This window comes from Sceloporus occidentalis, unplaced genomic scaffold (assembly GCF_023333645.1).
Source record: "Sceloporus occidentalis isolate IW3139 unplaced genomic scaffold, rSceOcc1.0.p SCAF_4, whole genome shotgun sequence".
Taxonomy (NCBI): domain Eukaryota; kingdom Metazoa; phylum Chordata; class Lepidosauria; order Squamata; family Phrynosomatidae; genus Sceloporus; species Sceloporus occidentalis.
In genome coordinates, this window is record NW_028316984.1 from 90,627,022 (window position 1) to 90,652,745 (window position 25,724).

The 25,724-nt window shown below is 42.9% G+C and overlaps 1 protein-coding gene across 1 annotated transcript in view; it reads right to left on the minus strand.

The window, feature by feature from the left end:
• Window positions 1-11,954, minus strand: part of RNH1 (ribonuclease/angiogenin inhibitor 1) — a 33,994-nt gene extending 22,040 nt beyond the window's left edge. Inside the window, exon 1 of the mRNA XM_089520853.1 lies at window positions 11,936-11,954. Within this exon, the coding sequence (XP_089376979.1) occupies window positions 11,936-11,945 (10 nt within the window). The 5' untranslated portion in view covers window positions 11,946-11,954. The remainder of the gene's footprint in view (window positions 1-11,935) is intronic.
• Between the last annotated feature and the right edge of the window lie 13,770 nt (window positions 11,955-25,724).

The following is a 25,724-nucleotide window of genomic DNA, read 5'->3' on the forward strand; positions in this document are numbered from 1 at the left end:
GTATAGACAGGCCCTGAATGACGTCCTCATCATGCTCTAGGGTTGCCTCGGGGCAGAGCACCCACATGTCCCGCAACCCTAGCACATGACTAGGGCGTCATCATTACACAGTGCTGTATAGACGGCATGCGTAGCGATGACGTTACTGCTGCACTGCATCCAAATGGAGCAGTGTAGCAGTGATGTGTTCACGCTGCCAGTGGCGGCACAAAAAGCTGCCACTTTTTAGCGCTCCTTTTTTTGCTGTGCAGCAGCATCACACAATTTGGTTGCTTTCAGGCCCATCTGTACTGGGCCTACAGTTCCCAAGAATCTCTAACACTGAGCCAGGGCAGTTAAAACGGTCTCAAACTTGATTATTTCTGCAGTGTGTTTTGGACTGTGGAATCTCTTTTCCTGTAGTTTGCATCCATTGTTCTGGGTCCTGTTCTCTGGAGCAGCAGAAAACAAGCTTGCTCCATCTTCAATATGATGCACCTTCAAATATTTAAACAGGGCTATCATATCACCTCTTGACCTTCTCTTCTCCCGGCTAAACTCTTCTCCGGGCTAAACATACCAAGCTCCATATGTTGTGTGTGTGCATATGCTTATGTATGTACCTGCATGTGTGTATAGGTACTGTATGTACATGCTAACTTATAGCCATGTATATTTATATAATATGCTTATGTGTGTTTCTTTATGTGCCTATAGATAAAATATATGCATACTCTCTCTCTGTGTCTGTCTCTGTCTCTGTCTCTGTCTCTCTCTCTCTCTCTCTCTCTCTCTCTCTCTGTGTGTGTGTGTGTGTGTGTATATATATATATGTGTGTATATATATATATATATATATATAATGTATATATATATATATATATATATATATATATATAATGTATGTGTGTACTGTATATACATAACCAAAAACATAGTAAAATGTTACTCTGCTTACACAAACAGCTGCAGTGGAGACAGTGGAGGAGGAGAACAAACCAGGGATCTCTGCTGCTTCTGTAGGCGCGCCACCTTATGCAGTATGTAAGTGTACTGTTATGAATGGTAGGCTGTGAATGTTGGTACGTGTACATGGATGTGCAGCTAGTTGAACCTTCTACTGGACCATATGAAGGCAAGGGATGAGACATGAGAGGGACCAGCAGTTCAGAGAAAGAGTCCGTTCCAGGTCTGTGATTCTGTTTCAGACTAACCCAAGGCTTCCAAGAAATGGTTTCCTGGTCAAGCCTCTTAGGTCCAAAACGCACTGCAGAAATAATCCACTTTAACTGCCCAGGCTCAGTGCTAGAGAATTCTAGGAACTGTCCTTTTGTGAGACATTTAGCATTCTCTCAGAGAGCTTTGGTGCCACAACCAACTACAGTTCCCTAGCACAGAACCAAGGCAGTTAAAGGGGTCTCAAACTGGATTATTTCTGCAGTGCGTTTTGGACCTTACAACGTCTGTATCTAATTACATTATGCCCTACTTTTGAAGTGCCTTTATTAATTAGCAGGATCTTCCTATTTATTTTTTTTTATTATCTTTTGCTATCCATCAAGCCAACATTTTTGTTCTTGAGTGTCTTTCAAGAGGCTTCATCCAAACAGCTGCTCCTATAGTAGCCTAGTGAACTTCAGTAATCATCAGTGAATCTTAACCCATTCTTTGAAGAGAACTGGAAGTTCCAGAACTTCCTCTTGTGGCAATTCCTCTCAGCAAACACAATCTCGCTCTTTAATTTCACAATATCTGTTTCCTTTTTCAACTGCCTGTTCTGGAGAGAAGCAAAAGGTTGCTCTTGTGACAAGATCCATATATTACTGGCAAGGCAAACACCCTCGGTACACCTTTTATTTATTTATAGCATTTTTATTCCATTCTTCTGATTAAACATGTTTCTTTATAAATGCTTCCAAATATCAACAACAAAACAGTCTCAGGTCTCAAGTTTTCAAACGAAAATACATAACATAAAAGGAAAAGGGACCAGAAAGAAGGAGGAGGAAAGTAAATCTGGGCCCTAGTTCTTACTTGTATATTTGGTTAGGTTCCTTACAGTCAAAACACCTTCTCAGAAGTAGTTGCAATGCAGCAGGTGCCATCTTGATAGAATAGGGTCTCACCCTTTTGGCCTAGTAGAAAATCTGCTAGTGACAAGCCAACTTGCTGCTCTGAACAGCTGAGAACTTTTTAAAAATGGCCTAAACACAGGCCTCCAAGAAATCGCCTCACGCCTTAACTTTATTAGAAGTTGCTAGCCTTCCTGAGCCATACTGGAATTTGCTGACACCTTGTCAATCCAACTGTGGACAGAAAGGTTCAGTGGCTTCGGGTTCCAGATGACCACTTTCACCTGCTGCTTTAACAGAAAGTCATACTTCTGTTCCTAGTAGAATGGTTGGCTTTGATGGAGTGAGGGAGGGTCCAGACCAGCTGGTAAAAACTGAAAAGATGGGAGCTAGCTACAGCTCTTTCTTTCCTTTTTGCAAAGATTTGAGTTTGGAACCATAGTCCAACATGTGTAAACACACCCATTTGGAAGGATAGCTCACTAATGTCAATGGGCTATATTCTTAAATCAGTGTTTATGACTGCCACCTTACAGCAAAAGTATGCCTGTCTGGATTTTCCCTTTGGCAACTCCATTGCCAGAGCTTCCTCATAGAATAGCTGCTGTAATCTCCTTTGCATATTAATAACTATCTGGAGCACTTTACTGTTGCTGTTCTCTTCCTTCTCCCAGTTATTCCATTTTGCATAGTATCAGTTGATGCTCACATGGAAACTAGCAGGTATAAGGAAGCTCTTTAATAGAAACAGTGTATGGGTTTAAAGAGCTTATAAATCCATGTATATTTATGAAAGGGTCAGCTTCACATATGTATGTCCATATGATATCTGCTGCCCAACAGAAGGCATCTTACATACGTGAAAAGATCAAATAGCGCATGCAGAAAGTTCAGGTAATCTCACAGCAATTTACCCACAAGATTATCATTTGTAATAAAAGCAGTTCAGACATCAGATAATGAGAAACCAAAATACATCCATATCTGAACTGACCCTCAGCTCTACTCTGTTTTTTACTCATTGTTTCTCTTCATGTATTTAGCAGATTGTACAGCACCCAGATAACCTTTGACTAGTGGGTTGTTTAAAAGGGCAATAAATGGATAACCATTTATGGCTAAATTAATTTCTAAGTTAATTATATGCCTGATTGGAGTGGTAGGCAAGGAAAACTTCTAGGGGTTCCTCGCTGCCACCACCCCAACTCTGGAAAGTTTTTTTCTTCTTCCTACTAATTGGAGCAAGTAGGAGGAGATACCCAAGTTACAAATTAAGGGATGCTCCACCCTTATCTACTGGGAAAGGAGAACAGGTCTCCAGAAAATTCCTGGAAATCATGGGCGGTGTTAGGGCATGGGGAAATAATAACACTCTTAGGTACAACAGTGTAGGAGGTAAAAAAAATGGGGCACAGGAGGGAAGAAATTGGAGCTGGAAGATGCCCATGAAAAGGAACCATGGCAGGGGCTATTCAAGAGCAGGAGGCAGGTGCAGAGGGAAGGGGATGCTGGACAGCTGTAATGCAAGCAATGTATCTCTTCTCTGACTTAGAAGGCTATTATTCAAAGATATAGCCGTGTTAATATGTAGAATTGATATCTAGAGAGATCTAGTAGCACCTTTGAGACTCACTGAAAGAAAGAAGTTGACAGCATGAGGTTTCCTAGACTTCAGTCTACTTCTTATGATGCATTTAGGATTTAGGATGAAATGCATCTGAGGAAGTAGACTGAAGGCTACAAAAGCTCATGCTGCCAACTTCTTTCTTTCAGTGAGTCTCAAAAGTGTTACAACATTTCTATACAAGACTATATTATATTAATTTGGATGTTTCAGTCTATTTCCCAGCATTTGAATCAGAATAACATCTTTCCCATACTAAACTACAAGAAAAGCAATTCCACCTCAGCATGAGGAAGACCTTGACAGTAAGAGCTATTCAACAGTGGAAGATTCTGCCCTGGAAGATGGTGGAGTCTCCTTCTTCTTTAATTTTTTTAAACCGAAGCTGGATGGCCATCTGTCAGAAGTGCTTTGACTGTATGTACCTGCATAGCAGAGGGTTGGGTGCGATGGGCCTGGTGGTCTCTTCCAACTCTATGATGCTATATATGTTTCAACTTGATATAGTATCAAGATATTTGTGTTATGAGCAACAGTTTTTTTGACTGGTCACTGTAAATAATACAATATCACTGTCAGTACTTTCTGTGCTTAATTTCCCTTTGATCTCAACTACTTGCAGTCCTACCCCAAGTCCTGCCTATATACCTGAAATCCTAAGTAGCACTTGATGCATCTGATGAACGGGAATATATTTCAATCAACGTATGTGAAAGTTATAATAAAATTTCTAAGCTTTAAGGTGTCACTGAACTCTTTCTTGATTCTGCTGCAATAGATTTAACACAGTTACCCTTCGGAAAACCTAATTGTGCACACAACTCATAGACTTATGAACTTTGGCCATCTGCCTCCCCAAAGGACATTGCATCACAGCCAAGCTTACCGCAAGACTCTGACAATTCTCAAGCTATCTTAGTCCCATCAGCAGTAATGTAATTTCAACAGTATTATCATTCAAACCATCTTAACTGGAAAACTTACAAAATCTTCTGAAGCAAGAAATTCAACATTGCTAGTATGTTCATTTTAGCCTGGTGGTATTTAAGCCTGCTGTCCCGTATGCACTAGGAGTAAGTCTCTTTCCTGTGAGTTTATGTCTGAATAAATTATCCACTGGATAGGCCTGAATGGTTAAAATGTTAAGCCATTTACATTATATCATAGCAAACCATTTACATTTAAACTAAGATGGTATACTTCTATTATAATTTTGTTCAAGTTGGAACAGTAATATGTATTTACAGAATAAACTTTACCTGAGTTTAATAGGGTTTACTCCCAGACAATATAAGTTTGTAGTACTGTATAAGAGTCCTATACATGTCTACTCAGTCCTATACATGTCTACTCAGAAGTAAGGATACTTGCAGGTAAGACTTTTATTGTCCATTCTCCAGTACCTCCTTCACAGTACTTTGGGCAGAGGATATGTCAATATTCCCTGTTTGTAACTTCCTGTGTTTTCTTAGGAATCATTCACACTATACAAATATAGTGCTGTATTCCACATTAATCACCATGACTGTCCTATGGAATCCTGGAGTTTGTAGTCTGGTGAGGTACTAGCAGTTTCTGGCTGCCCCTGCAAATCCCAGGATTCCATAGGACAGAACCATGGCAGCTGGTAGAATATAATTATTTAATGTGAATGGGCTCTTAATATTTCTTTCACTTATTCTCCCTCCCCCCTCTCCTTAAGGAGGGAATGATAGAATTGCTGTAGAATGAGTTGAACATCCACTGGTAGGAAATCTCTGAAAGCACCCTGTCTCACTGAATTTATTGGGATTTACAGCTAATAAGTGGTTGAAGGACTGCAATATAAATATTTCTTCTATCAATCTCCAGCTTCCGCTAGTAGTTATTCAAAGATGTAGCAAAATTAAGCTGTCCTAGTTGGTAAGGCTGCAATGGAAGTACTACATGCTCATGTGAGGCAGGAGGCTATGCTGGCCACAGTAGTGCTATGCAGTAGGGTCTCTCATGTCAGACAGGATTTTGTTGAGGAGCCAGACTAAATGTGCCAAACAGCTACTGGGCAGCAGGGATAGTGAGAGGTGACACCGTCAGCGGATCTCTCAGAGACAATGGCAGTAGTGCCATACCTAACACTTGTTAGTACTTTTATAGGTAAGGAACTGTAGTTCCTACTATAACAATAAATGAAGAGGAACAGAAGACACCAAAAAAGGAAGAATAAGAGACCTCTTCCACAAGATCCAAGAAATCAAAGGGAAATTTAAACCAAGAATGGGGATGGATGACTAGCAGGGAAAGCCATTACATGACCAAGAACAAATAAAAAAGTGATGGACACAATACATTGAAGAACTATATCAAAGCAATGAAAGTATGACAGTTTTATTCCAGGAAGAACTATTTGATGAAGGATAATTTTAGAAAGTGAAGTTGACATTATTTATTACGGCTTACAGCCAGTACACAGCTAGAATACAATAATGACCAAATATCCATATAGACACGATACAATCAGGATCTCCATACAAATCAACGAGAAATCTAAAATGGAATAAAACTCTCTATCGTGTGCCAAATTACAGGGGAATTTTAAGGGATTATAGAAATATTACAAAAAGTTTTCTTTGGCATAGTCATTTAAGTGTCAACAGCAAGAAAATAATAAAAAATATAAAAAGTTATATCCCATCCATATACCTGTAGATGGTATTGTCAAATAATTTATAAAAACAGATAAAATTTCATACAACAAGTCACATAATATCTGAAGTAATAATGGCAGCTATAGTTAATTTTACAATGTTTACTTGTATCTGTTTCAAATATCTTATACAGAGAGTAATAGCAGCTGCAAGGAATTTAGCAACTCTGCTGGTTACATATTAGTTGCAGTCTGCTAAAAGATATTAAAGAAAGTGAAGTAGAAGCTCCACTCTGAACATTTGGGAGAAATAAATTACCAGGAACTGATGGCATCCCAATAGATCTGCTTCAAGCTACAGAAGCAGAACTTTCTCTAATTCTAACTGAAATGTCTCAACAAATACCACAGGTTGGAAAAACTCAATATACATTCCAGTCCCCAAGAAAGGGAACACCAGGGATTACAATAACCACTGGATTGTTGCATTAATTTCCCAGACAAGCAAAGTGATGCTTCCAACTTGGATGGTTTTATTGGGGAAGTTAGACTATGAAATCAATGGTTATCTTCTTAGGATGGCTGTATGAATACCTTCACTATGAAAGGCATCTCTCTCTATGCAGAGTTGTTGTAGAGCAGGAGTGGGAGAGTGCTATTGTCTTCATGCCTTTCTTGTGGGATTCCCATAAGTATCTGGTTGACCTCTGTGGAAATGGGATTATACTGATGTAAATCAGGTTAATATGTTAAAGGAAAGCCAGTCCCACTGGGATAAATGGGATGTGATGAGCTTTTCTCTGGCATGGGGCAACTGTCCAATTACCAATTTGTAAGTGCCTCTAAGAGCATTTCTGAAGAGTGGGGTATAAATACAATGATAATAAGTAAATAAAATAAATAATAATGTTTTTTTTTGCAAACTGGCCTAATGAGGTAGGCAGAATGAGGTGGTCGCTTCAAACAGCAATAAAGATTTGGGGAAGTAGCAGTAAGATACTGGAGGAGGGTGCTGTGTGATCTTTACCCAGAAAGCTACACTTGGCTGCCTTCCTGAGGGGCAAAGGATGCTGCTCATAAGGCCAACACTTAACAAAGTGTCTAGGTCCAATTCATCTGGCTTTTCTGTGAGCAATAGGTGGATCTATTCCACCACTTGTTCCTGTTTTATTCAGGCAGTAAAATGTATTGGTTAAACTCTGTGTAAATTGTTGTTGAGTGCTTTCAAGTTGTTTCTGACTTATGGTGACCCTAAGACAGTGGTTCTCAACCTTCCTAATTCTGTGACCCTTTAAGACAGTTTCTCATGTTGTGGTGACCATAACAACAAAATTATTTTCATTGCTACATGCTACATGCAAATATGTGTTTTCCGATGGTCTTAGGTGACCCCCATAAAAGGGTCTTTCGAACCCCAAAGGGGTCCCGACCCATGGGTTGGGAACCACTGCCCTAAGAGAACCTTATCACGGAGTTTCCTTGGCAAGTTTCTTCAGCGAGGGTTTGCCAATGCCCTCCTGTGAGGCTGAGAGAGTGTGACTTGCCCCAGCTCACACAGTGGGTTTCATGGCTGAAACTCAATTCGAACACTGGTCTCCCAGTGTCTTAGTCCAGCGCTCAAACCACTACACCATACTGACCCTTTTTGTGTAATTATCCTAGCAAGTTCACTTAAGGGCTGTCTACAAATCTTTTATGTCCCTTACTACCTGTGAAGTTTGTGCACCTTGTGTGTGTATGTGTGTTGTGTGCCTTCAAGTTGTTCCAACTTATGGCAACGCTAAGGTGAACCAATCATGGGGGTTTTCTTGGCAAGATTTGTTCAGAGGAGTTTTCCACTGCCTTCCTCTGAGGCTGAGAGAATGTGACTTGCCCTGTGTCACCCAGTGGGTTTCATGGCCAAGTGAGGATCTAATCCTGGTCCCCAGAGTTGTAGTCTAACACAATCCACTACATTACGCTGGCTATCATAAGGGATTTGGCCACTCACGGGGGGGGGGGGGCACACAATCCCTCAAGGAGCTGAGAATCATGCACATGTTTCATCAGCCCTAGCCAGTTAATATAGGAATGCTGGGAGTTACAGTGCAACATCACTTGGCGAGTGGAAGATTCCCACCCTAGTCCTGTATCACAAAGCAGTGAAACAAACCCATGAGCAGAGAGGCTAATTTGGAATGACTCAATGCCCCAAATCCAGCCTCATGAGCTGGCGCTGGAATGTGTGTGTCATCCCTTCCTTCTGTTGTTGTTGTTGCCTTGTCTCTCACCGCACCCTGCACCCCCTTTCATTACCTTGAGAAGGAAAAGCCTTCCCACTTATATCTCCTGGGAAAACCCCAAGGAGGGTGCCTGAGCGAAGAAGGCCAAAGGAAGGGAGATGGTAGCACCCTGGGAATGCTAAGGCCCAAGAAAACCACCTAGGCTAAAACAAGCAGGGCCTTTGCTCCTTTCGCCCTTAAGAAAACAACAACTTCAACCAAAACAACCCCTTCTGCTTCCTATTGTGCATCTACACTGGAGACACAATGTGTCCCCCTCACTGCTGCAAAGGAGGACAAGGCACTGCTTAAAATGACGGACCTTCAAGGAAAATGGAGGACATGACCAAAGAAAAGCTGAACGCACTCAGAGAAATGTAGATTAATACTTCTTAGTCATGCTCAAAATGGAGGAGAACCTTTTGGAATTCCTCCTAGATAGAAGGTGGAAATGGAGGGTACATCTGGGAAAAGGAGGACCTTCAATCACCCCAGTTTGACAGCACTTTAATGGCCATTGCGCCTAGGATCCTGGGATGTGTAGTTTAAAGACCTTGTAAAACCACAAATTCCAGGATTCCATAGGATGCAGGGTGACCAAATGTCCTCCTTTTATAGGACATGTCCTACATTTCAACGTCTGCATTATTTTAACTTACTCAAACTGCATTATTTCTACAGTGAAAATGTTCCCCTAATAATAATAATAATAATAATAATAATAATAATATTCATAATAATAATGCAGTTTGACAACACTTTTAAGAGCTGTACCTGTCAGAATGACCAGATGTCCCAAGAGAGCCAGCCTGTGTAGTAGTTTGAGTGCTGGACGATGATTCTGGAAACTAGGTTTCAAATTCCAGCTTGGTCATGAAGCCCACTGGGGTGACCTTGGGCAAGCCGCACTCTCTCAGCCTCAGGGGATGGCAAAGGCCAACTCCTTTTGAATAAACTTGCCATGAAAACCCCATCATAGAGTCCCCTTAGGGTCTCCATGAATGGACTTGAAGGCACTCAACAACAACAATAACAAATATTTTGGATTTCAGTTTGCTCCAGCTCCTGCCAACATGGCCATGGTAAGGGATCAAGGGAATTAAAATGTGGAGCATCTGTAGATGCAAAGTTATTTGCTACCCTGCTTTGGCTTGTAAACCTGTGGGAATGATAGGTTTTTAAAAATATTTATTTAGGTACTACATCTAACAAATTTAGATCTAACCGTCTTGACAATTAGCAGAAACTGTAAATCTATCTTATCAGGCTGGTGCATAATATACAAAATGCCAGACTCCTATATGGAAGTCTTACTCAGTCAATAAATATTGTGCAAAACATGCAGTTAACAATCCCAGGATGACTGTTAACTTCTTAATAGGGTATGTGTTGTATGTGAAACAAAATTCTACAATTCTTGCTTTTATTTGTTTTTAATAAGAAATGTGATGTCCCACTCTTGTTTGCATTGATTTAGTAAAAACAGTATCAAATTGCTATTGCAGAAGCAGAATAATGGCTGCATCCACACTGCAGAAATAATCCAGTTTGACACCATTGCCATGGCTCAATGCTATGGAATCCTGGGAACTGTAGTCTGTTGTGGCACTGGTGGGCAGGGAGGCAGCTGGTGGGAGCTGTGTGTGGGCACATTTTGCAGCCTTGCAAATGGGAGGAAAGTTACATCAGAATAAAGAACCCAACCAGTGATCCTAAGGATGCCCATTTTGTGAGGCGTTTAGCTTTCTCTTGCAGAGAGCTCTGTTGCCACAACAAACAATTCCCAAAATTCCATAGCACTGAGCCATGGCAATTAAAGTGGTGTCAACCTGGATTATTTCTGCAGTGTGGGTGCAGCCAATAAATACTAACATGGAACAAGAAAATAAAATTTGCATATCAGATTTACATAAAATGTGGGGAAAGAACCATTGAAACGTTGGTCCTTCTCATCCTAGGAATGTTCTGAGGAAATAATAAATATGTTCTCTCCCTCTCTCCAGTACATGCCTTTTCTTTCTAGACCTCTGAAAATCTACACATATCCCACCTAGGAAAAGCCCAATATAACATTAAAGTTAAAATAACACTTTACTTTTATTAGTAGATTCAATCTCTTTTCTCCTTTGGTAAAGATATTGAGACTTGTCATTATTATATTCAGTCAGAGGCGTCATTACGGGGTGCAGGCCACACCAGGTGACACACTAAGGAGGAGGGTGAGAAACATCTATCTTTTCTGCTCCCAATGTTTCTGCTCCCCAGACATCTATCATTTCACAGAAACGTGCTCTGGCATTAGCCTGCATCCCTTTAAAAGGCTAAAAAGATGGTGTGAATGAAGAAAGGCTCAGAGGAAGGAGAAAGGACAGACTCTGGGTTTTTAAAAAAATAATAATTAATTAAAATTTAATTATTTTTTAGATTAAATATATTTTGGTGGTGTGTATGATATTGTAATTTAAAGGTATAATTGTTATTTATATCACAACTATTACCATTACATGCAGTGATATATGGGAATTATAATTTACGAGTAACATTAGTACAAAAAAAACATTACTAAGGATTATGTATGGTGTGGTATAGGAGGAGGTCAATGGTGGGGGGGTGGGGGTGGCACCATGAGTTACTGCATAAGGGACAACAACCCTAGGGATGCCACTGTATACAGTCAAACTATTGGCCTCACTGTTAGGGAAAAGTATTAAACCTAAATCCAATAGTGGGGAAAGCATGTTTTCTAGATATTAGTTTTCTGTGGGTTTTCCAGGCTATGTGGCCATGTTCTGGAAGAGGTTCTTCCTGAAGTTTCACCTGCATGTGTTGCTGGCATCTTCAGAGGGTGGCCGCCACCCTCTGAAGATGCCAGCCACAGATGCAGGTGGAGCATCAGGAAGAAACTATTCCAGAAAACAGCCACATAGCCTGGAAAACCCACAGAAAACTGTGGATGCCAGCCATGAAAACCCTTCTAAATGTTGTTGGCTTGCAACTCCCAGCATTCCTTACCATGGCCAATGCTGGCTAGGGCTGCTAGTACTTGCAGTGCAACAATATGTAGAGAGTTGCACATTGCCTTTGTTGCTATGTGCCTTCAAGTCGGCTCTGACCTGTGGCAACCTTATCCTAGGGTTTTATTGGCTAAATTTATTCAGAGGAAGTTTGCCATTGCTTTCATTGTGGCTGAGAGTATGTCACAGAGTGGATCTCCATGGCTGAGCTTGGATATGGATCCTGATCTCCTGGACTCCTGATCCAACATTTAAACCATGATACCACACTGGCTCTTGACTACCCCTATCCAAAGCCAATGGCTAGTCTTGGTTTGAATAAATCAGTTGAATCAATGATATTTTCAGAAATACTGACTTACCGTTTATCATAGTTTTTTGTGGGTTTTTGTGGGAATGCTGGGAAACCATTCAGAGTCAGGGGCTTTCCCAGCAGATAATGACCACCAATTAGCAGACATTAATCCTCTTTTGCATTAGTCTCCCAGCCTGAGGCCAGCCATCAACACAGAACGATACACACGCAAATCACTCCTGCATTCCCAGGCTCACACAGTATATACACACCCAATTTTTCCAGGCAAAGCATTCTCTGAAGATGCCAGCCACAGATGCTGGCGAAACGTCAGAAAGAAACCCTGCTAAAACATGGCCACATAGCCCGAAAAACCCACAAAAAACTGGATGCTGGCCATGAAAGCTTTTGACTTTACATTACCATTCATCAGTTGGTTCAGTAAGCCTACTCTGCTAGCAACTGGATCTAGGCCTTAGAGTATTTCCAGTTGTTTATAGAATTTTGTGATTACTAACTTGCTAATCATTGCTTTAATTGCTTTAATAATGCAAGCACTGTCTCAGTTTTGAAATGGAAATCCTGATGGGGTCCAGCTTCACAAAGCCTAAATTGTTCCTCACATTGGCTTTATTGAATTTCTAGAACAGTTGTGATTAATGATTATCCCAGTTAAGTGATTGGCATTTCTTTGTTTTAGCATTTCTAAAGATTTTCCAAGAGACCTATATGAGATGTGTGTGTTTGTGTGTGTTGTATAATATTGCTTCAGAAGCAGAGTGTTTGAGATAGTTGTGTAGAGGTACAAAAATCATGTGTGAGTATCTCTCTCTTGTTCCTTGCTTTTTGCGCTTGAAATAGAAACAGTTTGGAGAATCTTGCCAGAAAACACTGCTTTTCACACTTCAGTTGGTTAGAAAATATTTACAAGAGATAAGCATGGAAAACAAACAGAAGCCTAAAGCTAGAACAACTTCAGTCTGTTGATGATTTCTCCAAGATTCTTTATTATCACATGAAAAAAATTGGCTGAGACCTTGCAGGGAATTTATTTTTCCATTGCGACGCAACATTTTGAACAGCAGCTGCTCTCCTACCTGCTAAAAATATAATGAGCTCAGAGTTTTAAGGGATCTGGAGTATGACAGTGAGGGTAAATGAATTACTATGAATTAAATTTCCTCTTCTACCAGATGTGTAGAGATCACACCTACCTACAACTTAATATAGAAGGTCCTGGATTGCCAGCATTCAGGTGAAAGAGAACCACCTGAACCATTCTCCTGGAGATGCATCCTGTGAAATCCTGTGGCTTGCAGCATGGTGAGATAATTTTTTGTGGGTTTTTTCGGGCTATGTGGCTGTGTTCTGGAAGAGTTTATTCCTGATGTTTCGCCAGCATCTATGGCTGGCATCTTCAGAGAATGCTGGCATGGAAGTGAGTGGGGTATATTCCAAACCTTGTGAGTATGGAGATGAGGTGGCAAGTTCAGTTCTAACTATGGTCATTGTAGGACAAAGGCAGCAGGAAGGATGTTGCCTAAGGCCAGAGAGTGAATAACCATATGAATGAGTATTAGAATGTTGTGAGGGAACCAGAGAGCAGATGTGATGAACTGTTCAAGGGCATCCTCATGAGGATGGGGTGGGGGTAGGGGTTAGATAGTGTAGAAACGTGAGTAGTGTGCTTTTACTTTTGAATTCTGAAAATAAAAAAATAAAACAAAATTTCCAAACAAGAGATTGTCTATTTTGGCTGGAGGAGCCTGTGTATTGTAATCTAAAATGTAGCTTTTCCAAACTCATGATGGGAATGGTCATTCATCAACATCAGGAGGAGACGCATTACCCACCCATGATCTCTATAACTGCATACCTTGTATAGGTCTCTTAGGAAATCTTTGGGGGGGGGGGGGAAGACCAAAGTATATGTAGATACTACTTATACATCTTTGAATATATGTAGAAAACAGTTATTTTAGTATGAAGAATTGTAACTATCATCTGGGATTCAAATAGACACAGGAAACATTTATTCAGCCTACAGCCCAAATTATTTTATGAGGATGGGTGGGAGAAAGCCAGTGTGGTATAGTGGTTTGAGTGTTGGATTAGGACTCTGGAGATCAAGGTCCAAATCCCTGCTTGGCCAGAGAAGCCTACTGGATGGTCTTGGACAGGTCACATACTCTCAGCCCCAGAGCAAGCCAATAGCCAACCCTTTGTGAATAAATGTTGCCAAGAAAACCTGTGATAAATTCACCTTAGGGTCACCATAAGTCAGGAATGACTTGAAGACACACAACAACAATGGAAGTGTACTAAAACAGTGAGTGTGTGTACCCATGGGTAGACAATGGGGTTAATTCCTAAACAGTTTTTAACCCAGTATCCCTCACTGCAGAGATTAAGTGTTGCACATCACAATAGAGGAGAATGTTTCTTCTCTGTTTCTGTAAATGATATAGGGAATCAGCTTTGAGGACTTCAGCATCATGGAAAACAGTGGAACTATGACTTTTTTCCTCATGAAACTTCTGAAAATACATTTTGATTGACTGATCATTTAAAAGTATCCAATCAAACATACAGTACATACATACATTACACAAGTCCATACGAGATTATCAGATGCCTGAAAGTGACGGGAGCAAAGCAGGACGCTCTCATCACAATTGTGCGATTGGGGCAAGAACATCAGACGACATAATAAATAATAATAATAATAACTTTATTTATATACTGCCTTTCCACAGTGATCAAAGCGGTTCACAAGACCTTCAAATACAATTGCACAATACATCAAATATAAGTAAAATCGCAAGTACATATATAATTAAACAAGCATCCTTAAAATCACAAATAAGAACACAAATAATAACATCTGTCAGTCATAAAGAGCATCTTTCAACAAGGAATAATTTCTACAGGGAGTCAGAAGGATATGCTGACTGGAAAAGATGGGTCTTTAAGGCTTTCTTAGGCCTGTTTCAGGCGGGATACAGACGGGCAAAAAGGGGTGTATTCATGACGTCATGAAGGTAGAGCCTTCAGACGGGCGTTACCTGAATGCCGCCATGAACACGCCCCCCCGCACGCCCCAAGCGGGAAGAAGCGGCATTAAAAAGGTGCTGCTTTTCTCCGCTTCTTTTCCGTTTGATGCGCAGCTGCGCAGCTCCATCTGTAAGCTGCTGCACCGGTACGCCAGAATTGCTACGCCACTAATTTAAGTTGCCCATTTAAAAGCTCTGTGTCTGCTGCGTCGCATAATGAGTCGGGGTCCTGGAACATGCGCAGTTTGCAGTCAGGCTTTAATTGCAGCGTCAGCTGCCATGCAGGTGTGGAAGCTGCAGCACAGCTGCAGCGCATTTTAAGACTCCTAACCCTAACCCTAACCCTAACCCTAGAGCAACATGTACGCATGCGCTGCTTGGAAAGTTTGGACTTTAAAGTGAGCCCCTACACACATTCCTGTGCCATTTTCACCTAACAATAAAAACCCCTAAAACTGTAAATATTTACATATGTACAAGGGAGGTGATGGGGGATGGCAGGGGGACAGCGGTGGCAGCGGCGACAGCTGTGGCTGTGCATTGCAGATTCAGCAGGAGCGCGGGGACCAAAGGAGAGGAGGCATCCATGATGCTGGTGACACTGGCAAAGTGCAAGCGGGCAAGGATGCCAACACCAGCTGATCACCAGCTGGCAGGAGACCACCACTGTTCTTGGGCAGAGCGGGGAAAAAAGTTTTAAAGGGGCTTTGGCACTTTAAATGTGCACACAGGCTTTCTGCCGCCGCTGCTTAGCGCTGCAGCTGCGCAGCTGTGCATCCGCCAGCCGGCAAAGGAAAAAAAAAGCCCCGTTTTTGGCCGCCCGTGAGGAAGCTCCCTCTCTCTTTGCAGCATCCTCCAAGGTGGCGGTTTGGAAACTGTGGGTCAGAAACGGCCCCAGGTGAGGCGTCTTCACTGCCCCCCATGTGGAAGCCCCATCTCCTGAGCCACGCCCCTGGGGCGGGCGGTCTGGAGGCTCCGTATTCAGCAGAATACACCTCCAAGACGTCTTCCCCTGCCCGTTTGTATCCCGCCACAGACTGCCAAAATAAAGCTGCTTCGGGTCTCTTTGGAGGTATGCTATTTAAATGATGCATGGGTCCTAAGAGTCCGGAGGTCGCGCCAAAGCCACACTCCATTCCTAAGCACTGGAGTGCAGCTTTGGTGCAGCTTCCGGATTCTTAGGACGCATGCATCATTTAAACAGCATACCTCCAAAGAGACCCGAAGCAGCTTTATTTTGGCAGTCTGTAACAGGCCTTAAAGGCATCTAAAGAGGAACTAAGCCTTATCTCCTCTGGGAGCTTGTTCCAGTATGTGGGAGCTGCAGATGGAAATGCTTTTTGGCGAGTTGATGCAAATCTCGTTTTAGGATATTCAAGTAAGCATTTCCCTATAGTTCTGAGAGTGCGGGGCAGATTGTATGGGGAGAGGCGTTCCCTCAAGTAACACAGGCCCAAGCCATGTAGGGCTTTATAGGTGATAACCAACACTTTCTATTGAGCCCGGAAGCTAATAGGCAGCCAGTGGAGAGATCTTAATACCGGTGTTATATGATCTGATCTAGAAGTTCCGGTGACCAATCTGGCTGCAGCATTTTGAACTAACTGAAGCTTCTGAACCTGGTACAAAGGTAGCCCCATGTAGAGCGCATTACAGAAACCTAATCGAGAGGTTACCAGTGCATGTACTACTGTTTCAAGGTCCTTTCGGTCGAGGCAGGGTCACAGTTGGCGTATCAGTTGAAGCTGGTACCAAGCACTCTTGGCCATCGCATCTACTTGAGATGATAACTGTAGAGATGAGTCCAAGAGTACTCCCAAACTGCGAACTTTGTCTTTTAGGGGAAGTGTGACCCCATCCAGGACTGGAAGACAAATTTCCCTGTCTGGACTTGAGGTACCTATCACGAGTACCTCTGTTTTCTCTGGATTCAGCTTGAGTTTGTTTTTCCTCATCCAGCCCATTACTGACCCCAGGCAGGCATCCAGAGGAGAGGTGCTGTCCTTAGTCACTGTGTCAGTCGGAGACATGGAGAGATAGATCTGGGTGTCATCAGCGTACTGATAACACCGAGCTCCATGCTTCCGGATGATCTCTCCCAGCGGTTTCATGTAAATGTTAAATAGCATGGGGGACGGAATGGCGCCTTGAGGGACGCCCGATGTTAGCTCTCTTTTACGAGAGCTGCTGTTCCCCAGCCTCACCATCTGGAATCTTCCCGAGAGGTAGGAACGGAGCCACTGGAGCGCAGTGCCCCCGATACCCAACTCTCTCAGGCATTCCAGAAGGATACCATGGTCGATGGTATCGAAAGCTGCTGAGATGTCCAAGAGCACCAGCAGGGACACGCTACCCCTGTTGATACTCAGACGGAGATCATCGAATAAGGCGACCATGGCAGTCTCAACTCCGTATCCCACTCTGAAGCCAGTTTGAAATGGGTCCAGATAATCGGCTTCATCCAAGACAGCTTGGAGTTGAAAGGCAACTACCCTCTCACATCATGCAGCGTCAGCATTATCCCATCCTTGTCCCGTCTGTGGGGAGGAATTCTCCCATCACTTTTCATTAAAAGCAATGGGAGAATTCCTCCCCATGGACGGGACAAGGCAGGATAATGTCAGTGTCGCATGCCATCATCTGATATTCTTGCCACAACTGCACGATTGTGACAAGAGCGTCCCACTTTGCTCCCGTTATTTTCAGGCGTCTGATAATCTCATATGTTACACATTGGTAAAAAAGTAGAGTTCTGTCAATAATATTTCAGGCAAATATATTCTATAATTGTACATGGTTCCTGCTGTAATATACTTTGGCTGTGACTAAGGTACAAAACACACTGCAGAAACAATCCAGTTTGAGATTGCTTTAACTGTCCTGGCTCAATGCCAGGGAATTCTGGCAACAGTAGTTTTGTGAGAGATTTAGCCTTCTTTGTCAAAGAGCTCTGGTGCCATAATAAACTACAATTCCTAGGGTTCCCTATCACTGAGCCAGGACCGTTAAAGTGGTCTCAAACTGGATTATTTCTGCAGTGTGTTTTGGACCTAAGTCCCTTTGGTACAACTTTCTAGGAGCTACCACAAATGTCATTTTATCTATGTAATACATTTATTTTGTATTTCTTAGAGTTTTATCCCACTTTTTTCTGAAGAACTATAATTCATGACAGCAAACAACAGAGTTTTAAAAGGGTAAGTTAAAATACATAAAATAGATGAATTAAAACAACAATGTCAAAAGTAGCTTTCAGCCAAGAGGGTGGCTAATTATTATTTTTTCTACTGGCAAAGACTTTTATATGGAGAGACCCACAAGTCACTGTCTACAGTTGTCACAGGGAAGACACTATAGAATAGCACACACTGGCCTCTGCTTTTGCTATGAGCATAAATACACTGCCAGGGAATGTGTGTGATGTATTGATTTATCTGTTTTAAGTGTCTTTTAGGCTGTGTGTGTATGTGTCCCTCTTATCTGAATCTTGTTTGCATCACAAATTACATTCAGTGCTTCTTATACAAGCAGTGAAACTCAGGTCAGGTGGACATAGAAGAATAAAAGATTCCCAAACCAACAGAGGAAAGAACAGTATAAACAGACTTAGCAAGGGAACCCATATTGGCCATAAAAGGGGGAAAAAATCCAGTCCAAAATCCATAATACTTTGATTAGACCAAATAAAAGCCATAAGGTATATCACACTAGCTTTCAAAGCTTTTCTTCATCAGGCAGAGATAATAAAAAATTGGTGGTATCATCCCAACAGCATCTACATTCTGCTTTGGATGTTGAAGGATGTCTGTGTAGACAAAAAATGAACATCACACCATGGGACCAAAGGCAATAAAGAGAGGCAGTCGGACTTCTCCTTTTGAAGTCACAATGCATGCCCTCCTGAAAGATATTTGTAACCAATATTCCTGAGAAGCAGCCTTTACCAGGTGATCTTACTGAAAGATAATCTTGCTCTGCAAGGCAACTTGTTGTCTACCCCAGGAGTGGAAAAACTTCAGATTTGTGGGTTCTACTTTGGTGGTGGTGTTTTTTAATAGAACTCTTAACATCCACCAATAAGAGCTAGATGCAAAAGACATACATTCAGAACAAAATAAATTACAACCCAGGGATTATCTAATAAACATTTTGTTTTGCAACACAAATATGCAAATAATCTCACTCAAGCATTCCCAATTTGTTGTTCATGTTAATTTTTTAAAAATCAGAACCATGTCTATGTGCATCTCTGTCAGGGTTGCCATAAGTCAGGACCTCCAAACCGGGACAAATGTAGGACACATTTTTTAAAAATGGAGGACACGCAAAAAAAATTGATGGTTTTTAAAAAAATGTTAATATAAATGCATGCTTCTTAGGCATGCTCAAAATGGAGGACATTTTAATATTCTTCCTGGTCCTGGATAGAAGTGTGGGATGTAGCTTTGTGTGGTGGACTAGGACTCTGGAGACCAGGGTTCACTTCCCTGCCTATTGGGTCACCTGAAGCTCAAGCAAGTCACACTCTCTCAGCCTCCTCTACGGAAAGCCACGGCAAACCTCTGAACAAATCTTGCCAAGCAAACCCCAGGATAGGTTTGCTTTAGGGTCTCCATAAGGGGAAAATAACTTGAAGGTAAACAATAACAAAGAATAACTGAGTATTGTACCTTATGCTGTAGTGGCCTAGGACAATGGGAGACCAGGGTTCAAACCCCAGCTTGGCCATGGAAACCCACTGGGTGACTTTGGGCAGCAAGTCACACTCTCTCAGCATCTCAGGGGTAGCTAATGGTAACCCTCCCTGAAGAAACTTGCCCAGAAAACTCTTTAGGGTCGCCATAAGTTGGAAAGGAAGTGAAGGCACACAACAACAACAACAACAACAGCAGCAGAGGAGGAAGAAGGGGGGAGAAGAAAAGTGAAGGAGAAAGAGAAAAGGAGGAGAAAGAAGAATAGGAAAAAGAAGATAAAAATAGGAGGAGGAGGAAGAAGAAGAGAAGGAAGAGGAGGAGGAAGAGGAGGAGGAAGAAGAAGATTAAGAGAAAGAAGAGGAGGAGGAAGAGAACGAAGAAGAGGAGGGGAAGAAGAAGAAGAGGAAGAAGAGGAGGAGGAGGGAGAAGAAGAACAGAAGAGAAAGAGGAGAAGAAAGAGAGAAGGAAGAGGAAGAAGAGGAAGAAGTGAAGGAGCCCCTCCAACCCCCGCCCCCTGCCACTGGAGAGAGAGGCTTATGGGCCTCTCTCTCTGCTCCGTGATTGCTGCTGCGCTTTTAGCCCCCCAAACGCCCCCGCCACCCGAGAGAGAGGCTTATGGGCCTCTCTCTCTGCTCTGTGATTGCTGTTGCGCTAAAAGCGCAGCAGCAGCCACGGAAGCCCCTCAAACTCCCCCCCTCCCGTCACCGGAGAGAGAGGCCTATGGGCCTCTCTCTCTGCTCCATGGCTGCTGCTGCGCTTTTAGCGCGGCAGCAGCCACGGAGGCCCCGCAACCCCCCAACCCCCCACCAAAGAGAGAGACCTACAGAGGCCTCTCTCTTCACCCCACCGCCATTTTCGCGTCGAAAACGTGCAAATGGCGGTGGCGGTCCCTGAGGCCCCAGCACAGCTCCTTCTCCTACCTGGGCTCCTTCTCTTGCCCCTTGTGGTCAGTGGAGGTGCCGCAGGCAGCTCCTCTGGCCAAGCTGAGAGGAGAAGGAGCTGTGGAAGTGCGCCAGAGGCGCGTGAGCGCCCGGGCCCCTTGGGCCCGGGACAAACTGCTGAACCCGGGCGGGGATGAGCCAAGGGCCCCAAAACCCGGGTTTGTCCCGGGTACAGCCGGGATATGGCAAGCCTACCCACATGTGTTAGCACTGCAAATAAAGTTGGAGTCAATGATCTGAAAGTATTCAAAACACGTTCAAGACATGCAGAGTTTTATCCCAGTTTATTCCAGGTCTATCTGCATTAGTTATTCACACAGTTGACAATCTTTCAGGAAAACTCAGAAAACAAACAACTGAGATTGATTATCTCAGGTTTTGTGGGGGTTTTTGGTACCCTCCCAAAAAACCTAATCAGTTGCATTCAAAATTCATGTGAACAAAACAGATTCAATCCATGTTCTACCGGGATTATTTACACTGTCTGAATAAACCTCCAGAAGTCTGAGCTGAGTTTATGGTTGTTCCACAATAATCCACTTCTGGTTACTCTAAACTTTATCTGTTTCAGCCATGTAATTCCACAGAGGGGACATACCTTTATTGTGAAAAAGATTGAAGCACATTACAAATCAAACAGATTTGAGATTTGTCATCTGTATACTGTACTTATCTCTAGTCTACACTGTTGCATAGTCAGGGATTGAATGTCCACTAAATATGAATCTAGTTTATACGCACACAAACATACTGTAAGGAGTATTCTAAGTGATAAGAGTCTCTCCTCTTTAACATTTCCTTCTACCCTATATTTGCTCCTATAGCTTTTAGTCATAGGGTGTTAAGGGACTGTATTTCATTGGTGCAATCAGAACTTTCAGTCATCCAAGGCTTCACTAAATAATTTGGAACCATTAAAAGGACATGTAGTTAACGTAGCTTTGGATTTGATACCTAGCAGTGACATCAGCCACCATAGCCTGTGAAACAAATTGGCCAGAATCAAGATTAGTGTCTGTCATAAAAGCAGATGCCTTAGCCAGTTATTGAAACCCTTGCCCTGTCAGAGCTTTGTTTCTTCCTTGGGAACCAGAAACCGAAAGTCCTTAACCCAACAATTAGTAGCCCTAGTAAACAGGAAGTTCTCTGATGCAGCTCTGATGCAAGAATAGAAGCCTCCTGGGGAAAAAGTTGTCTAGCCTCTTAACTTTTGGACTCTTAAATATCAATAGGAGCCAGCTTCAATTTCTTAATTTCTTCTTCAGTAGGCAATGAGTATAAGCATTTAGCAAAAGCTGGAGCTGCTCTTGCCATAGGAGGATGAGCCCATTCTCCTTCGTTAACCTCTGCAAACCAGTGATGTATTAAAGTCTTTTCAAATCTCACCTCAAGCCTCAAGTTGAGTCTCAAGTCTGGAAACCAGCCTTAAAAGGAAAAAAGGAGATGGGGTGCATTTCTCGGAGAGGAACAGCAAACACATTAGGCAATGGGCTTGAGGTGAGAGTTGAGGTCTGCTCAGCAGGCTGTCCCTGCGGCACATTAGAGGAATCTTCTAAAGCCTTTGAAAAGCTTTTGAAGGATCCTTCTGCCTCAAGTGCATTGCTTAATGCACTAGTTGTTTTCTTCCAAGAAATGTATTCTGCACTTTGCATTCTGCTCTGGGGAAAGGTCCTGCCTGCTGCTCGAAGTGAATGGCACAAGCAAGTCAGTCCCTAAAAATATGCAAGTCTCAAGTCAAGCCATATCAGTGTGTCATTTTTGCCAAATAAAGTCCAAGTCTAACCATTGAAGTGACTTGAATATGAATTAAGTCTATGGAGTTTATCACATGGGGGGGGGGGGGGGCAACAAAGTGCTCAAATCCCATGCACAAACAGGGTTTAAATGCCAGGAAAATCCGGCAAGAACGGATTGTTTTTAGACATGTCATGCAAATTAAGCATTAATGTGACATTAACCTGTACAAAAAGCGCCAAAAATGGGATTTTCTCGAAGTTAAAAAGTGGCGCAATTTATGCATGGAATTTGACCCTTCCTTCCTGTGTGATAAAGTCCCAAGTCAAATGACTCGAGTTTACATCACTGCTGCAAGCACTGCAGGGAAGGGTACAATTGAAAGCACTTGCTTAGTCTTAGCCCTGATTTCTGGAGCCCCTTCAGCATTAGTACCAGAAAGCTGGCTGCTACAAGACAACCCCAAAGGCTTTCCCATCTTTCAAAAGACTGAAGAAAGATTGTTCAGATTCAAACCAATGGGGAGAAACATGCTCTGGAAGAGAATCCTCTTCCTCATCCTCCTGGGATAACTCTTTTTCCTCCTTGTCTGAAATCTTTGCAGAGACAGAAGGCATCCATAGAGGTTACAGCAGAGGCATGCTTTGTCTTTTTGTTTTGCTTTTGGAGGGGAGAAACCATAGACAGTGCCCCCTTCACACATTCCTCCTCCCCTCCTGAGAGGAAGAAGAAGAAGAAGCCAAGGCATGGAGCTTTCAAGAAGCATTACTCATGCTTCTGACCACCAGAGGGCCTGCAAGTGTCCAAGAGCTCTTCATTACAAACCATGTGTCTTTCCTGCCAACCTTTTCTTATGGGGCTCAACATGACCACCGTCTTGGGCTGTTAACAGACTTGCTCTTGTTTCCTCCATCCCCCAACACCCCAGGCTATTAAGCCTGTCTGGCTATGAGGGAAATCCAATAACATAATTCTCAAGAGAAATCTTAACCATTGGCTGTTTGACAGTGGAACAAACTCCCTCGGAGTGTAGTGGAGTCTCCTTCCTTAGAGGTCTTCAAACAGAGGCTGGATGGCCATCTGTCGGGCATGCTTTGATTTGGATTTCCTGCATGGCAGGGGGTTGGACTGGATGACCCTTGCGGTCTCTTCCAACTCTATGATTCTATGATTCTATGACAACCAGAGGTGGGAAGGGAGTGGGAGCATTTGATGGACTTACCCACATATCCAAAGCTGCACCTGAAAGTTCCCTCGCGTGGTTGGATCAGAAGCGGAAACCAATGCTACTCTCTCCAGCCACAACATGAATGGGAACTGGATCATGTTTCCCAGGAAAGGTGGATTGGTGCATTGTTCTGCGACCCCCAGAGGCGCTTACCCCATTGTGCAATCAACCACCGACTCCTTCTCAGAGGAGAGCTCAGGAATGTGATCTCTATTCAGTGGCATTACTAGAGAGGTGTGGACTGCACCGGGTGAGCCACCAGAAGTGGGGTGACACCCAGTCAGGCCCTTCTCCCATTGTGCCCCTCCAAGCTTGCTATGGAGGCAGAGGCCTCCTCACAATGAGACCTCCACTACCGCAGCAAAGGAGACCACCAAGTGACCCTGTCATGGCTTTCAGAAGCACTAGAGGCTTTCTCATGAGGAGACATTCACTGCCAGGGTTGCAGAGGCCTCCTCACAACAAGACCTCTGCCACCTCAGCAAAGGAGGCCTCTGCATGCGGAGATCACTGCAGCCGCAGCAAAGGAGAGGGCCCAGCATGCCCTTTTGTCCACCACTCCCCCATGGCATATCCCTTTCCTGCACTGCACGACACCAGGGGTGGAGACGCCATGGTCTATTAAGCTGAGACTGATGGTCCCCATTAGGGTAATACAACTAATACAAATTAAGATTTCCTGACCCACAAACTGGAGGAATTCTCCTCAGAAACTGATCCCCAAGGCCAAAGTCTCTGTAGCATGGAAAGCCCTGTCCTGGTTCAAGCTCTGGGAAGGTGGAACTGACCACGTCTAGCAATAGCATTTAACAATAGCATTTATATGTCTATACCACTTTATATTGAACTAAGCATCTCTACACATGTAAGTTAATTACCCCCAACAAGCTGGGTACTAATTTTACCAACCTACAAAAGGATGAAAGGCTTAGTCAACTGGTGGTAAGGATGATTCACAAATCAGAAGCCCTGCCTGTGAAGCCGGAGGGAGGAGAGGGACCCTGTATGAAGGATTACTTGTCCACACTGCAGGAAAAACAGCTACACCTCAGTTATCATAGAATCATAAAGCTGGAAGAGACCACAAGGGCCATCCAGTCCAACCCCCTGCCATGCAGGAACTCTCAGTCAGAGCATCCCCAACTGTCCAAGGAGATATGGTCCTGGGTGGTCCTTGAAAGCAAATTTGGTATCAGAGGCAGAAATATCATGGAAATAATAGGCATAGTTTCTCACCTCACATAAAAAAGATAGCTATTTTTAAAATGCAAAATGGGAAAACCAGGTCAAGCAACCCTTGCATAAGTAAACAAACAAACAAAAATTCTCAGTCTTCTGGAGAGCTATTGAAACTTTCTTCCAATATAAGTCTATGGAAGTTTCTTTCTTTTACCACCCTCCACTTTTCTTATGATTTCCATTTCGTTACCGGAACATGTCGGAGATAGTTGGTGAAGTAAGCTTATCCACTTTCCTGTTTTCTCTCTGTTTTGCTGGTCATGATTCTGGAGGCAGCAATTGTTTACCATGTCTGTTGTAGGTAGACACATAGGAGGACTGGCTAGAATAGAATACCATTCTTTCCCAAATCCAGCTTTATTGCCTTATTTACTGAAGTCCAGGGTAACCAGACAGCCTCCTTTCCCGGGACATATCCTCCATTTCAACCTTCTCTCCAGGAGAAATTCCAAAATGTCCTCCATTTTGAGCATCACTAAGAAGCATGAATTTACATTTCTATGAGTGTTTTTAGCTTTTATTTGGTCATGCCCTACATTTTTCTTCAATGCCCTACATTTTGTGGTGCATTGTCCTCCTTGGAGGCAAGACATCCGGTCACCTTGCTGAAGACACACTGCTGCAATGCAACACCAAAAGTTTGGGGTTTCTCCAGCCCTTCTTCACCATCCATCTTCCCAGTGTTGATGGTGCCTAAACGAGTTTCACCCAGAGAACAATGAGGAAAGAAGGAATGGAATTATGTGGCCATAAAAAAGAGTTTCTTTGTCCGAGGCTTAGATGACTGAGACATAGATGTATTTGGTCATCACTGACCTGCCACATCGATCCAGTTTTTCCCCTTTAGTATGACCACAAACAGAAAGAGAGTGATTGTCCTATGTCCATCCAGGCTCAGCATCTATCTGAATTGTCCCCATCACAGAGGGAACTAAATGCATAACTACAGAAGCAATATCATTTGCAT